Source organism: Poecilia reticulata, chromosome 6 (genome assembly GCF_904066995.2).
Source record: "Poecilia reticulata chromosome 6, P_reticulata-male-v2, whole genome shotgun sequence".
Lineage (NCBI taxonomy): Eukaryota > Metazoa > Chordata > Actinopteri > Cyprinodontiformes > Poeciliidae > Poecilia > Poecilia reticulata.
This window is the reverse complement of record NC_088835.1, coordinates 18,757,900-18,771,286: the sequence shown is the minus strand read 5'-3', so window position 1 is coordinate 18,771,286 and position 13,387 is coordinate 18,757,900. Positions and strand designations below refer to the sequence as shown.

The 13,387-nt window shown below is 39.0% G+C and overlaps 1 protein-coding gene across 2 annotated transcripts; it reads left to right on the top strand.

Moving 5' to 3' along the window:
- The first annotated feature begins 52 nt into the window (after positions 1-52).
- nudt4a (nudix (nucleoside diphosphate linked moiety X)-type motif 4a) lies at positions 53-13,208 on the top strand. Of its 2 annotated transcripts, none has more exons than XM_008411466.3 (5): positions 53-496; positions 7,410-7,520; positions 9,289-9,333; positions 9,533-9,620; positions 11,801-13,208. In XM_008411466.3, exons 1-5 carry the CDS (start codon positions 398-400, stop codon positions 12,001-12,003), a joined length of 546 nt encoding a protein of 181 aa, XP_008409688.1. In that variant the 5' UTR covers positions 53-397; the 3' UTR covers positions 12,004-13,208. The 2 variants fall into 2 exon arrangements, with proteins under 2 accessions (XP_008409688.1, XP_008409687.1); XM_008411465.3 differs by having other exon boundaries at positions 59-496; positions 9,530-9,620.
- The last annotated feature ends 179 nt before the right edge of the window (positions 13,209-13,387 follow it).

The window sequence follows — 13,387 nt, the reverse complement described above, 5'->3', positions numbered from 1 at the left end:
ATAACCTTTAATCCTAACATAGGCTACTTGGTAAGGGTTAATCTTGTGGAAGACCAACATGGAGGTCCGGTGGTAGGAGGCAGCTTGTCGCTCTGTCGGGTCAGCTGGTACAGCAGCAACAGTAGCAGCAGCAGCAGCTTCTCTCTGACAGATGTGAGCCACTTTGTTGAACCATGCGTGTTGACAGCGGCTGTAAACCCACAGAGCAGATGCAGTCTGACTTCAGCCTCAGCGCAGAAATGAATGATCCGACAGTCCTGTTCGGAACTGGGACGATTTGAAGAGGAAGAACTGTTGCATCTTCGGAGTAACAATCGAGGGTTGTTTTTTTTTTTCCTTCCCCCAACCCCACGCTCTCTGTTATTTGTTCAAATATTGCCTGAAGAATAGAGCATATATGATGAAATGCAAGGCCAACCAGACCAGGACGTACGACGGAGATGGCTTCAAGCGAAGAGCGGCGTGTTTGTGTTTGAGAAACGAGAAGGAGGACGAGGTAAGCTGCGTGGGTTTTCCACGGCCGAAGTTAGTAGTTCTCAGTGTTTACAGAGGGGGAGGGCACTTTTTGCTCTAATCTGAACTCAAACCAAACACTGGCTTTCTTTATCAACGCGCAGCCCAGTCAGCTCAGCCTGCGTGCAGAGCAGAGGTGAGCTTTAATTGGTTGAGGGGTCAAATATTTGACCTATTAAACTACATGGAGTCCGAACAACCCCAGCAGTGAAACATTATTGAGGAAAGCCATACAGCTTGTGTTTCAAAAAGACAACACATCTTCAATCTGCTGTCGGTGTCACTCAGGCATTTATTCAATGACATTTTTATTTAACTGCTGGCAGATGCATTTCACAACCAGGCTCCACCTAATAACACTGCCTAACTAGTCGCTGTCAGTTTAAAGACCTTGCATCTGTATTTAGTTTTAAATGTGGTTTGTTTACAGGGACTGGAGATAGATGTTGCTCTTACTCTGTAAACTGTAAAATTGACTTTTTCCCCATTGCCTCAAACTAAAGTTTTACTTCTTTATGTAATTTTAGAATTGCCAAAAAATATTTATGAATGCTAATCACTAGCTAGAACATTCAGGGGGTTATTTAATTTTTTTTTTCACTTTACAAATTCAAAAGTTAAAAACTGTATGTATTCGGCAGAATTTGGTAGAACTGCCTCTTTATGTTTACAGTGATACATTAAGTGTCCTTCCACACAAACTTTGCAATAGTTTGCTTGAATTTTCTGTTGACTCCATGAGAACAGCAATAAACATCAATATCTTTAAAATAAAGCCAATTGTTTTGTTTGATATTTTGTCTTATGTTTTCAACAGCAGTACTTGTGTTTATCAGGTTTTGACTACAATGATTTGCAGGGATAGTCATTAATTACGTTCATCACTTTTATTGTTACCCCCAAAATGTTGTGGTCCATTATGAACATACCCCATCTAGTGCAAGTCATTTACTTTTCTGTTCTTAAACAATCTAAATTGGCTGCATGTGTAGGGTCACTGGCCATTTGGAATATCTATTTCTGCCCAGGCTTCAACTTCCTGTCTAATATCTTAATATTTTTCTTCAACATTCACATAATCTTCTGTCCTCATGATGCCATCTGTTTTGTGACGTGCACCAGTCCCTCATATCGTATGAGCAGCAATATCATATGATAGGATGCTCATATCATCTGTGAATTCACAGATGGAATAGTGCAAATGCCCCCATGCCCCTCTCTTTCCTAGCCGTCACAAAGGTCCTTATGTCCAAACATTAACGTCTCAGTTTCATCAGACCACAGAAGATGTCGTCAAGAACTGAGACTTTTGTCCCTGAGGGCTTTGGCAGGCTATTATTTGGGTTTTTGGAGTAATGGGTTGTTGTTGACAGAGGCCTTATTGTAGTGTGGTTAATGACACTCGTACAGTGAAGCCCAGTCGACGACATCGTCCTCTAGGCTTCCCCAAAAAATAGAGAGAAATTCTTTAAAAGATTTTGATATCTACATGTGTAAGAAATGCATTGAAACAATTTGAAGTTATCGTCCACTTGGTCAAAGTGTGTATTTATTATTTCAGTATTTGCTTTTTTCATATTTTCTGTGCCATAAATTGTGAAAATATTTAAATGGCTCAGGAAGAGCAGAAAGAAAGATATGTGTTACCTCACATAAATAGTTGCATTCAGTTAGTGAATCTGCACAGTAAATCCTCTTCAGACCAGCAGACTAGAGCAGCGCTAGACCCGTCCACTGATTCTGATGGAAAGTGGCTTACTGATAAAATGAGTGTACGATGTGTTAAATCACATAAATACTGAATAATTGGATTATTATCTAAACAGTTATTCATTCTTTTTTTCTAACTAAAAACAATTTTAACAGCATTTTTGATTATTCCTTTAATATATCGTGAGTGAATTATTTTATTTGCTACTCAACTGTAGTGCTTTGTGACCTTCATAGTTGTAGCATCAGTTGGTGCAAATAGCTTGTTCTGCCACGAGGCAAAAGCCACAAACAAATAATGACCCCAAAGAAAAGTAACACCAAATTTACTTTGTTTTATTTTATCTGAAATTAGAATTAACAATAAATATTCCCCTAAATCCATTATATTGGTGTAGATGTCAGCAAAGGGCTGTAAAAATCTGCATCTTAAATGCTAGGAGCAGACTTTGTAGAGTCTAGGTTAATTTGGCAATGGCTCCTGGTTATGTAATCCTGCAGTTTTTTTTTGTTTTCTGTTCAAACTCCTAAAACCTTTCCAGTTAACACATGGAGGGTGTCAGTCAGCCTGGTGACGGCAGCAGTTTAAGGAGCACATGTGATAGGCAGAGTACGGAGCCGAGTGCCTGTTACAGTGTGCTCAACACCAAGTGACCCCTTAGATGCAATTTATAGAAACAAGGTGCAGGCACTGACTGTACAGACAGATCTGCCAGCTCCTTGTGCTCATACCCCCTTTTCCACTGTCTGTACTGCTTTTCATCAAGGTCTCCACTTCTCTTCTTCGGGGATTTGCAGCCATAAAGCTGTCAGCAGCCTTTGGTGCTGTTCAACGTAGTGTGTTACTATTAAAACTTGAACATGTTGTTGGTATTAAAGACAGTTCTCTGAATTGTCCATCCTGTTTGTTTTGCTTATCTGGGATTGGCTTGTGGAGGAAAGTGGTCAGTCAGACATCGCTCTCCATAGAAACACTCGCTTGGCTCAGTTTAGGGAATGTAAATCCAAAGCTCTGCATTTTGGCTCTTCTCTATTATTGACCTTATTACTGCAGACGAGGCTCCTATCCATCTCTCCATCACCTGCTTCATACTACTGCCACTCTCCAATGACACTTTAAGATACTTGAATTCATCTTCTTGGCATGTAATTCTTTGTAATCACCTTATTTAACAAGAATAGGTTTTTGTTCTCTTCCTCAGGGATGTGTCCTTGGTTCTCTGCGGTTAGGTTGAAACATGCTACAATTGTGGGACATAGTAATAACTAATTATGAGTCATAAAAAATATGTTTCATAAATGGGGGAAAAAGTCAATTGGAACATAGTTCTTCCTTTTATTATTCTATTGCTGCAGTGTATTAATGTGTCAATAGGAACACATTTGCTTTTATTGCTTCAGAGATGACATTCAGGTCGAACGATGAATTAAATTTAGTGGCAATATTATATCGTAACCTTTTATTATTACTGTGTAATAATAAAACCTGGATTAAGGTCAACTTTCTTAATGTTAAAAATAAGACATATTTCCAGCCATCTCCTGCAACAACCATTTTCTTGTCATTATATTCCTGTAAGATGGAGTATTATCTCTCTTTTGAAGATCTAGAAAGTGATTCGTTCTTTTTCATATCACATTTAGACACATAGCAATCACTGCCTTTTTGCAGTCATGCCAGCACACCTTAATTGGTGAAAGTCTATACATTGACATGACCTCACCAAAAATCCTGTCTTATGTCTTTCTGAGCCATTCAGAGGTGAACTGAGGCAAGTCTGACCTGCAGTGGTTTAGATTCAAAAACCCACCAGATCAGAAGTTGTTTTTGGATATGTAAACTGTTGCTTTGACTGGTGAAGTTCAGGTGAGGAACTATTATTTTCTAGCCACTTTCTGACACTTTTCTACTGAATTGAATCAATCAAAAATCAATCAAATTTTATTTGTATAGCACATTTCAGCAGCAAGGCATTTCAAAGTGCTTTACATAATTAAAATAAAAACAGAAATAAACAGTGAGAAAGAGAAAGAGATAAAAAAAACATTAAAACCCGCACCCCTTTAGGACTTCAGTTAAACGCAGTTTAACTGGGATTCTAACCCTCAGGGACTTTAGTCAAAAACACCGTTTGACAAGGACTCCAACCTCTAGGTTTTTAGTTGAAACTCCGTCAACTGGGACTCTAAACCCTGTAGAACTTTAGTTAAACGTTGTTTAACTGGGACGTTTTTCGGGGGGCTTTACATCATTAAAACAAAAAGAAATTAAAGACATTAAAGACATAAAAACAAGGAAGACATCAAAACCCGCACTCTAACCCTAATTTAGTTATAAGCAACTCTAAACAGGTGGGTTTTAAGTTGAGATTTAAAAGCACCCAGTGTTTCAGCTGTTTTACAGTTTTCTGGAAGTTTGTTCCAAATCGGTGGTGCATAGAAACTGAATGCTGCTTCTCCTCGTCTGGTTCTGGGGATGCAGAGCAGATCAGAACCAGAAGATCTGAGGGGTCTAGACGGTATTGTGGTGCCAAACCGTTCAGTGATTTATAAACTAACATCCGTATTTTAAAGTCTATTCTCTGAGCTACAGGGAGCCAGTGTAGGGACTTTAAAACTGGTGTAATGTGCTCTATCTTCCTGGTTTTAGTGAGAACCCTTTCTGACACTTTTCTACTGAATTGAATAGCAAATGTTCCTTTGTATTTCCCATTTTGAAGAGTGGCCGAGGGAAACGGGCCTCTGTGTTGCTTCATGTCAATGCGACACTGAAACAGGAAGTTGTGAGTTAATCATTAAAATTTTTCTTGACACTCTGATCAACTTTAAAAAGTAAATATTGTCACCTTCCTAAAATAACGGTGTATATTTTTTTTGCCTAAAACTTGTTTTTGAAAGAAAGAGGTGGTGATTTTATTTTATTTTTTGCTAAAATCACTTTTTGCAAAACATTACTTAGACCATTATTACAATATATTTAAAGACTTTTTTTTTTTACACTTTTATGAAGGGAAATTGATGAATAAGTAGAATGCTCTGTATTTCTGGGTCTATAATGGCATGGCTGACCTGAAATATTATCCATATTAATATTATCTGAAACTTTAAAACCTTCCCAAATTTTCCGCTGGTGCCATACTGTAGCTCTCTGAGCTCCCAGTGATGTGTGCTGTGCCTGCTGGGGTCATTAACCTCCTCTGCTAAGCTTCTTGTTGTTTTCATACCAAAAAGCAACTGCTGATCCGGTGGGTTTTTGAAAAGCCTTGTCGCCGCTTACGTGTGAGTGCCTACGTGTTCTGCATGGTGTTTCTGTGAGACTGCTTTTGAGGGTTACGTGTTTGTGTTGGAGAGCCAGCCGCTGCTGTTTCTACTGTCCCCAGAGAAGGGCTTTAATGGACTCTGGGATTCAGAGAACCACCACCGCTCTCATCCTCTGTGCTGTTTAATTACCTGCAACACCACATATAAACGCTGCAAACAGCACAGCTCGGTAGCTTCCAGAAAATTGGTGCAGTATTTTTATTGGTAAAGAACTGCTGTTTTACTTTGATGTCTGCTTGCCTGACTGCTTAATTTTTTAACAAGTACTACATCTGTCAGGGTTTTCATAAACGCAACGAATCACAATGGAAGACATTCCTATTGATTCTTAATCACATGAGCTAGCTTAATTAATTTATCGTAAAGGAGAACGAGTGAAAGATTAAATTCCTTAGGATTGTCAAACATGTTTTATACTTTGCCTGACAAAATATGCTGTACGTCACCTTGAAAACATCACCCCCACTGTAAAACATGAGGGAGAGCTTTACACAGAAGGGAAGGGACAGGGAAGCTGATCAAAGTTGAGTGGAAGAAAGTTCAGAGCATTGTTTAAAAGAAGAGGCTGTAAAACGCTGGAGAGCATGGGATGGAGGTGTGTCCGTCTGTCTTTGGGGTGTACATATTTTTCAAGCCACAGAACTTTGCATTCAGTCTGTCCTTTGTTCGTTCATCACTCTGTAGTTTGGCTCATCCACAACAGTCAAAACAGATCATCCTGTATCAAACAATGAGGTCTGCAGACAGGATCATCAGGGCTGACCCTCTGGTGTCAGGAAGAGAGCAGCCAACTTCTCTGCAGAGCCGACACATCCTCAGTACAAACTGTTTGGACTTTTAACCGGACGTTGACTCTATAAAGCGCTATTTGTAAAAACCAACAAAGACGGTTTCTTTTCCCAGGCTGTCCCTCCGATGAACAATGAACAGTCAGAGTGCCCATACAGTGCCCAGCAGGTGAATTAGTAACACAATTAGATATGCAAGCACAGACTTTGTTGGAAGATTAACCTCCATCATCTGTTAAAACGGATGTTTTTTTTGAGTTAAAAACTTATCGGTGCATTAATAGAAAGCGAAAAGTTTTCATTTTGTAAGTTTTGTTGCAGGTACACCGCAAAATCGGGTCAGCAAATGATATAAAATGATACAAACCCTAAGAAAAGCAGCGCTAGTAGTTAGATTAACAAAACAATTTCTAAATAAAGTTCTACAACTTTTTTCTTCCTGGAGTTTTATTCCACAGTTATTTGCCGTAGCATCTGATGTCAACATGATCGCAGACACCTCTGAGCAGTTTGAAACCTCAGCTTGGACAGCTGAGTTTTACTGGGTGTTAAAGGGCTACTTTTTCAGAGCTGGTGTGAAAGTCAGTCCCTGCCATCAAGGGAAGCTGTGCATGTTGTACGCTGGCGGCGGAGGAGTTGACCGTGTATATTTGGTTAGCTGAAGCCGGGATTACTCTTATGTGAACATTGTGTGGGTCAGTTTGACATCGGGTACAGCTAAAGGCGGGGTGACTTATCTGTCTTAAATCAGCTGAAAATAGTTTATGCAGATGCTACGTTGATACTTTTGACTTAACCTTTCAGTGTCTTGTTTTGTCAGTTTGATTTACATTTTCAATCATGATAAATCTGTGAGTAACTGGACCTGAAATCATGGATGCTTCAATGAGGAAATAACCAATAAACTGATGGGACACTACAGCAAACAGATTCTTTCAATTCAGATTCCTCTTCATGTTAATTAAAATAACCAGTATAAGCTGCTGGGGAAAGTCTTCCATTATGCGACAGACTCTGGACATGATTGTGCTGTGTCCGGGTTGCTGTAGGCCTGATGGAGCTCTCTCTCCTCTGCAGGTGCTGCTGGTGAGCAGCAGTCGACATCCAGACCAATGGATTGTTCCCGGAGGAGGGATGGAGCCTGACGAGGAGCCCGGTGTTGCTGCCGTCAGGGAGGTGTACGAAGAGGTGAGTTTGCAACACAACAAACACTTCTCTCGTTTTTCTGGATCGTGCTGGCATTAAACAGTTGGCCGGCTGGGGTCCATAATGATGTCTTTCAGTGCGTTTCCATAGAATTAATGATGAGACTCTTGATTGGGACAATTGTTAGTTCTGTTGACTTGGAGGTTCTGGGTTCGAACCTCGCCTCTTTCCCTCTTTCTTTGTGACCCCTCACAGATAAGCAGGAATAGCAAATGGATAATTGTTAGAAATAAAATTTACACTTACACTAAATTGGTGCTAAAAAGGACTGGGAACTTCACAGAAGTATTTAAATTTTGACAAGAGAAACGAGTGAGATCTCTGGACTTGGGTAAAAGTTCAAGTGGTTGATTTCTTTTTCTAGATTTATTCTGATATGGTTGTAGTATCAGTGATTTATTTGAATAATAGAAAAGTCAAATAAAGTTTGATGACATCCAGCAGGAAGCCTTTCTAAACCACACTGCAGTGAGTGACAGTAACTTTAATTAAAAGTGAAAAACCACTGGTATGATGCTGTAACATTCCACAAAGCCAGTAAAATTAAGCACTGTTTTAATTTCAGCGATGTCATCATTTCTCATAGTCCGATATGGTCATATGATGACAGGAAACCCAGATGAGGGGAAGAAATATTTGGCAGTGTTGTGTAAATATCCCATTAATGAGGTCTGTGGTCCACTACAGTGGAGCGCTGGTCGTTTTCCAACATGTTTCGCAGCAGAGCGAGCTGTGAACTTCTGCTGCGGCTCAGATGGTGTGCTGACAGCCTTGAAAGATGGCTGTGACATTTGGGTAGAGTTTCCAGTTACCCCAGTTACCCAGACGTTACAGATATGACGTGCACATGGATATAGACGGGCTGCACGCTCACTGCAATCATATAAGGGGAGATTTTCTTTAAAAATATTTTCTCAAGCTTATATCTAATGGTTAAACTAACATTACAAACATACCTAAGAGACTCTTCGAGCACAGTAGAGTAAAAAAAAAAATCAAATTATTAACTGTCCTTTAAGCTTTTATTGTTCTCTGTGAAGTTACTCAGTAATGACAATAATGATAATAGCAAGTATGTTGGTAAATATGTACAGGAAATCTGTTCCCTGTTTATTTGAGGGGAAACTGTTCTCAATCATTTATAATCACTGATTCTGAGTCCTAACAGGATTACATTCGCCACTTTATATCAACAATGAAAACCTTACATCGTTCCGGTCCTGGCACACATCTAATTATTCAAAATGTAAAATGGATTTCATTCAGTGTTTCCTTTTAAAACAATACATGACAGATTTGTTTAGATAGCAATGAATTGTTGTATAAAGATCTACTTATTCTGTGACGACAGAGCCGTTCTTCGTAGTAGACAAAATTATCTGTTTTTGCAATAGTGATCTCTTCAGTTATTCCAGCTGTTCTAAAAACGAGAGAACGGATCTGTGCTGCTATAACAAACAAAATGCTGGCCATGAGCTCCTGGAGAGCATTTTTATTCTTATTTACAAAAAAGACGAATGTGTACAGTTTATACAGCGTTTCTAGCAGCTGTTCCTCTTGCTACTTTTGAGAACATAAAAAGATTGAGATGGAGCAGGTGAATTTGTAGCTCTTCTTTTGTGGTTGTGCTGTTCTCACTGAAACACCTCAGTTTCTTTGTTTCTCAGATTATGGGGACGTAAATATGATTTCTACTACTGAATATTGAAAAATATTCCCAACCTTTAATGCACTTTTTTTTCCATTTCAGGCTGGTGTGAAGGGAAAACTTGGCAGACTTCTTGGGATATTTGAGGTAAGGCTATCAACTGCCTTGCATTGTTACTATAACTTTAGATTCCAACAAATCACCCTGCAGGAAATCCTGCAAAATGCCCTGTTATCATGTTTAGAAGAGAACACAAGGTAAACTGTTTTAGATAAAATCATTCACAGATTGTGTTCACAGAGTTCATATAAAAGCTGATAATTTATTTTCTTTTCCTATTCAGCAGCACAATCAAGACAGAAAGCACAGGACGTACGTCTACGCTCTTATTGTGACAGAAACACTGGAGGACTGGGAGGACTCTGTTAACATTGGTATACTTCAGTTTTAATTTCCTGTTTGTCACATCATGGAATACATTGTAATAAAAAAGATTATTGACTGAACTTCTTTTTTGCATAACATTTTATAAAGTCAGGTTTTCCATGCGTAAAAAAATCAGTGTAAGTTCAATTTGCTCCAGAATTACTTGCAGATTATTTTGGGTAATTTTGCAGAGTAACAGCCAAGGACTTATTCTGAAGCTAATATTTGGAAATTATGCAGCTGCATGTTGCTTGGCTAGGCTTTGCCAAAGAAAACATCCTGACACTTGTAAAGGGATATGTAAACACTCTGATGTTGTAACAATGAGGATTAAGATTGTTTTGGGGAGTCCGGCAGGGTTTCATGTGGCATTTACAAAAAAGAGTAGAGACAGAGAAGCATGTGTGCAGATTTCCTGCCGTGGCTGATCTTTATATCTGCTGCCAAATTTATTTTATATCCTCTTTCAGAAAAAGAAGCGTGTATTGTACACCTCTCATTAACAGCAGATTGGTGCTGTTGAAATTGTGGTCAATGTTTATTGAAAACCTTCATCAGACCAAGAACTTTTAATAATGTTTTCATTGTCAGCAGAAAAAGGCTGTAAGTGTGAAAAATATTCAGATGTAAATATTGGAAATATGGTTAACGTAAGCACTAGTTTCGTTTTTAACCACGTACGTTTGGTGACAACCTGTAAAATGTGATAATTGATCTGGACAAAGACTCTGCATTATGAATATTTTTATTTTACTTTAGTCAAAGCAAATCTAACCACAAGAGATGTGGATATTAACTGGTTTTGTTTTATACCCCATCACATTAGTGCATATCTGTCACAAAAGATGACGTTCACTGGTACAGAAACTTTACCTTAGTGCTCACTTGGACCAACTTTATGTTTTTACCTTCACAGTTTTACTATAACAATGACTTAAAATTAAGGTATTGTGTTTTTAGCTTCAGGCATATTAAGATAGGATCACAGTTTTTAGCTTGATCAGGGGTTTTGATACCTGCAGTTCTAGAGCAAGAAGTGTCTCTGTGGCTCTGATAATGTTTTAACTATGAGATATTTAACTCTAATACATCACTGTTTTCTTTTAACTTTCCCTGATTTTATTCTTTTGTACTGTGGCCCCACGAATAAACTCTGGACCAACCCCGGCCCCTCTCGTAAAGTTGGTCTAGACCCGCCACTGACTCAGCTTATAATTATGTAACCTCTTGGTTGCATAAACTGTGTATAGATCAGCAAATGTTTAGTCCAGGATGGTCAGAAGATTATAAAGTTTGGAAAAAGGGGAAAGAAATAAGGTGGTACACTCACTAGAAAAAGTAGTCGATTCTACAACATTTATCCCAGTTCACGCAATATAACGCAGTAAATAGTAAAACATTTTTGGGTTGACACACATTTTATTTGGTTTATTCCCAATTGCTTTGGAAACTTTCTCTTTTGTTTGGTTTTGATGAACTTTTGCTCTCTTTAGCCAAGCAAAAGTGAGCAATTTTCTCCTCTCACCACACTGTATAATTAAGGTCTCTCTGCCTTCTGCGTCAAATAAAATGAAAGGACCTTTTGTGTTTATTTTCTCCCACGCAGTGTTTTCTGTTTACATTCACTGTGTTTTATACTCACCGAGCTCTAAAAACTGTAACTGAAATATACCTTACTCATTTTTCAAAAAGCAAAATCAGAAGTTGCAGAGCTCCTGAAGCAGAACCTGTTACAATTAGGGAACGGTGTAGAAAGGCTGGACTTACAACGCTCCACAATATCTATATGTTGAAGTTCAGCAGCTGCAGGAAGGAAAAGTTAGAGCAGCTAAACTCCGTCTGCTTTGGTTACAGTTCTCATGCAGGAGAATGGAGCTGGCTGCGGTGAGTGATAACTGGAAAACAACTGGACACCCTAAACATTCCTGCCCCCCCCCCGTCGCTCCCCGTTAACAGGCTGAATCTATTTCTGTGGATGAATGGAGTAAACAATCACAGGCACTTTTAACAGGAGCAGTTAGAAATGATTGTTATGAGCTACTCTACTGTCGAGAGACGGGATACATTTCAAACATCAAACACCTTTAAAATAACTGGGGGCCACGTTTTTATTTTATGTAATTCACATTACGAAGTCACACTCAAACTTTTTACTACGCTTGTTTCTCCTTCCTCTTCCTTTCCACAGGTAGGAAGAGGAAGTGGTTCAAGGTGGAGGATGCCATCAGGGTGCTGCAGAGCCACAAGCCTGTCCACGCAGAGTACCTCTGCAGACTCGCGGACACCTGCAGCCCCCCCTACGGGCCTGTGTGTTGCCCCCGAGCGATGGACAGCAAGGCCCCTCACTATGTTGTTTGCTCAGCGCAGGACTCGGAGCTCTTCAACAGATAGGCCTTACAGCTGAGAGTTCCTCCAGAGGACACCGATGGACTATACTGGAGCATTGGTTGCTTTATGAACACAGGTTTTTCACTTGAACAATATTAATTTTGCAGGAAGTTAATAAAAAAAACAAAAAAACAAACAAGAAAACATAGTAGCCCTTAAAAAGTGCTGTGATGCTTTTTAGGTGTATTTAAAGCAACAGTTAGCAGCTGACAGATCAAATGCATCCCCCTTTAGGGGTTCGGTTACTGTGAAGTAAAGTTCTTACCGGGGTCTTACATGTTTGACCTCAGTGTTCCCACTGTGTTGGTGGTTTCCAGAAGACTGAAACTGGGAAATGTTGGCCTTAAGAGGAAGCTCTGTTCCCACTCTGACTCACTGCCAAATAATTTCCTGTTGCAAGAAGAGGTAGCAGCCACAAGTGTGTGTATGTTTTAGAACAATTTTATGCATTTTGTTTCCCCTCATGATACTCTAGATTGAGTTTTCTTCTTGGTTTAAAGTTAGCTTTGTTGCAATAAATGAGTCAATTGTTGCAACAAGCAGGGTTGTTAGTACTCTGTTTAAAACCTGAGAGGTTGCCTTAAATAGCATTGAGATATTATTTATATACACATACATAAATAATGTTAAAATGAGCTACCTGTGGTAAAGGTGAATAAAAATCTTTAAATTATTCATCTTTTATTGTAGTTCTATAATAACAAAACTAAGAAAACTGACAGATTCTAGCATTTATCTTTAGGTCATTAACTCCCTGGATAAAATAATGTTACGTATCACAATGCCTTAGCAAGGATCTCCAGAAGGAAAACAGGCCCACGACATCGCAGATCCCCCAATATATAGAACAGTGGCCTTAAGATGTTTTCCCACACATTCAACCTTTATTTTACATCATTAACTTGTTGTGGCCAAAAATATCAATCTTACTCTAATCTGACCAAAGCACACAGTTCAGGTTAAAGTCCCTGTAGCACATGGCAACCTCTGCATGTGTGATGGTAAGACGGAAAAGGTTTTTATGGCATGCTTCCCAAACACTCGGGAAGCATGTCTAAAGCGTCTAATTGTTGTTATGAAGGCTGTGGTGACACCAAGATGCCATTGTTTTCTGCAGCTCTCTAACATTGAGCCTCAAATTTTTGTTTCTCCCTCACTGTGTACTCCTTACTGTTCATTATGTCAAAATAAATTATTATCCTTTTCCAGCCTTGTTTGTTACAGTTTTAGTTGTTTAAAGCATTTTAGTCATGACTCTTAACTTTGCATACTATATCAAATATTTTCTTGTGTCTATAACATGACTTAGTAAGATCAACACACATCTGACCTGGCATGATGGCATTGTTTGTTTTCCTTATTTTGAAGGGTGTCTTAGAGAAACTAG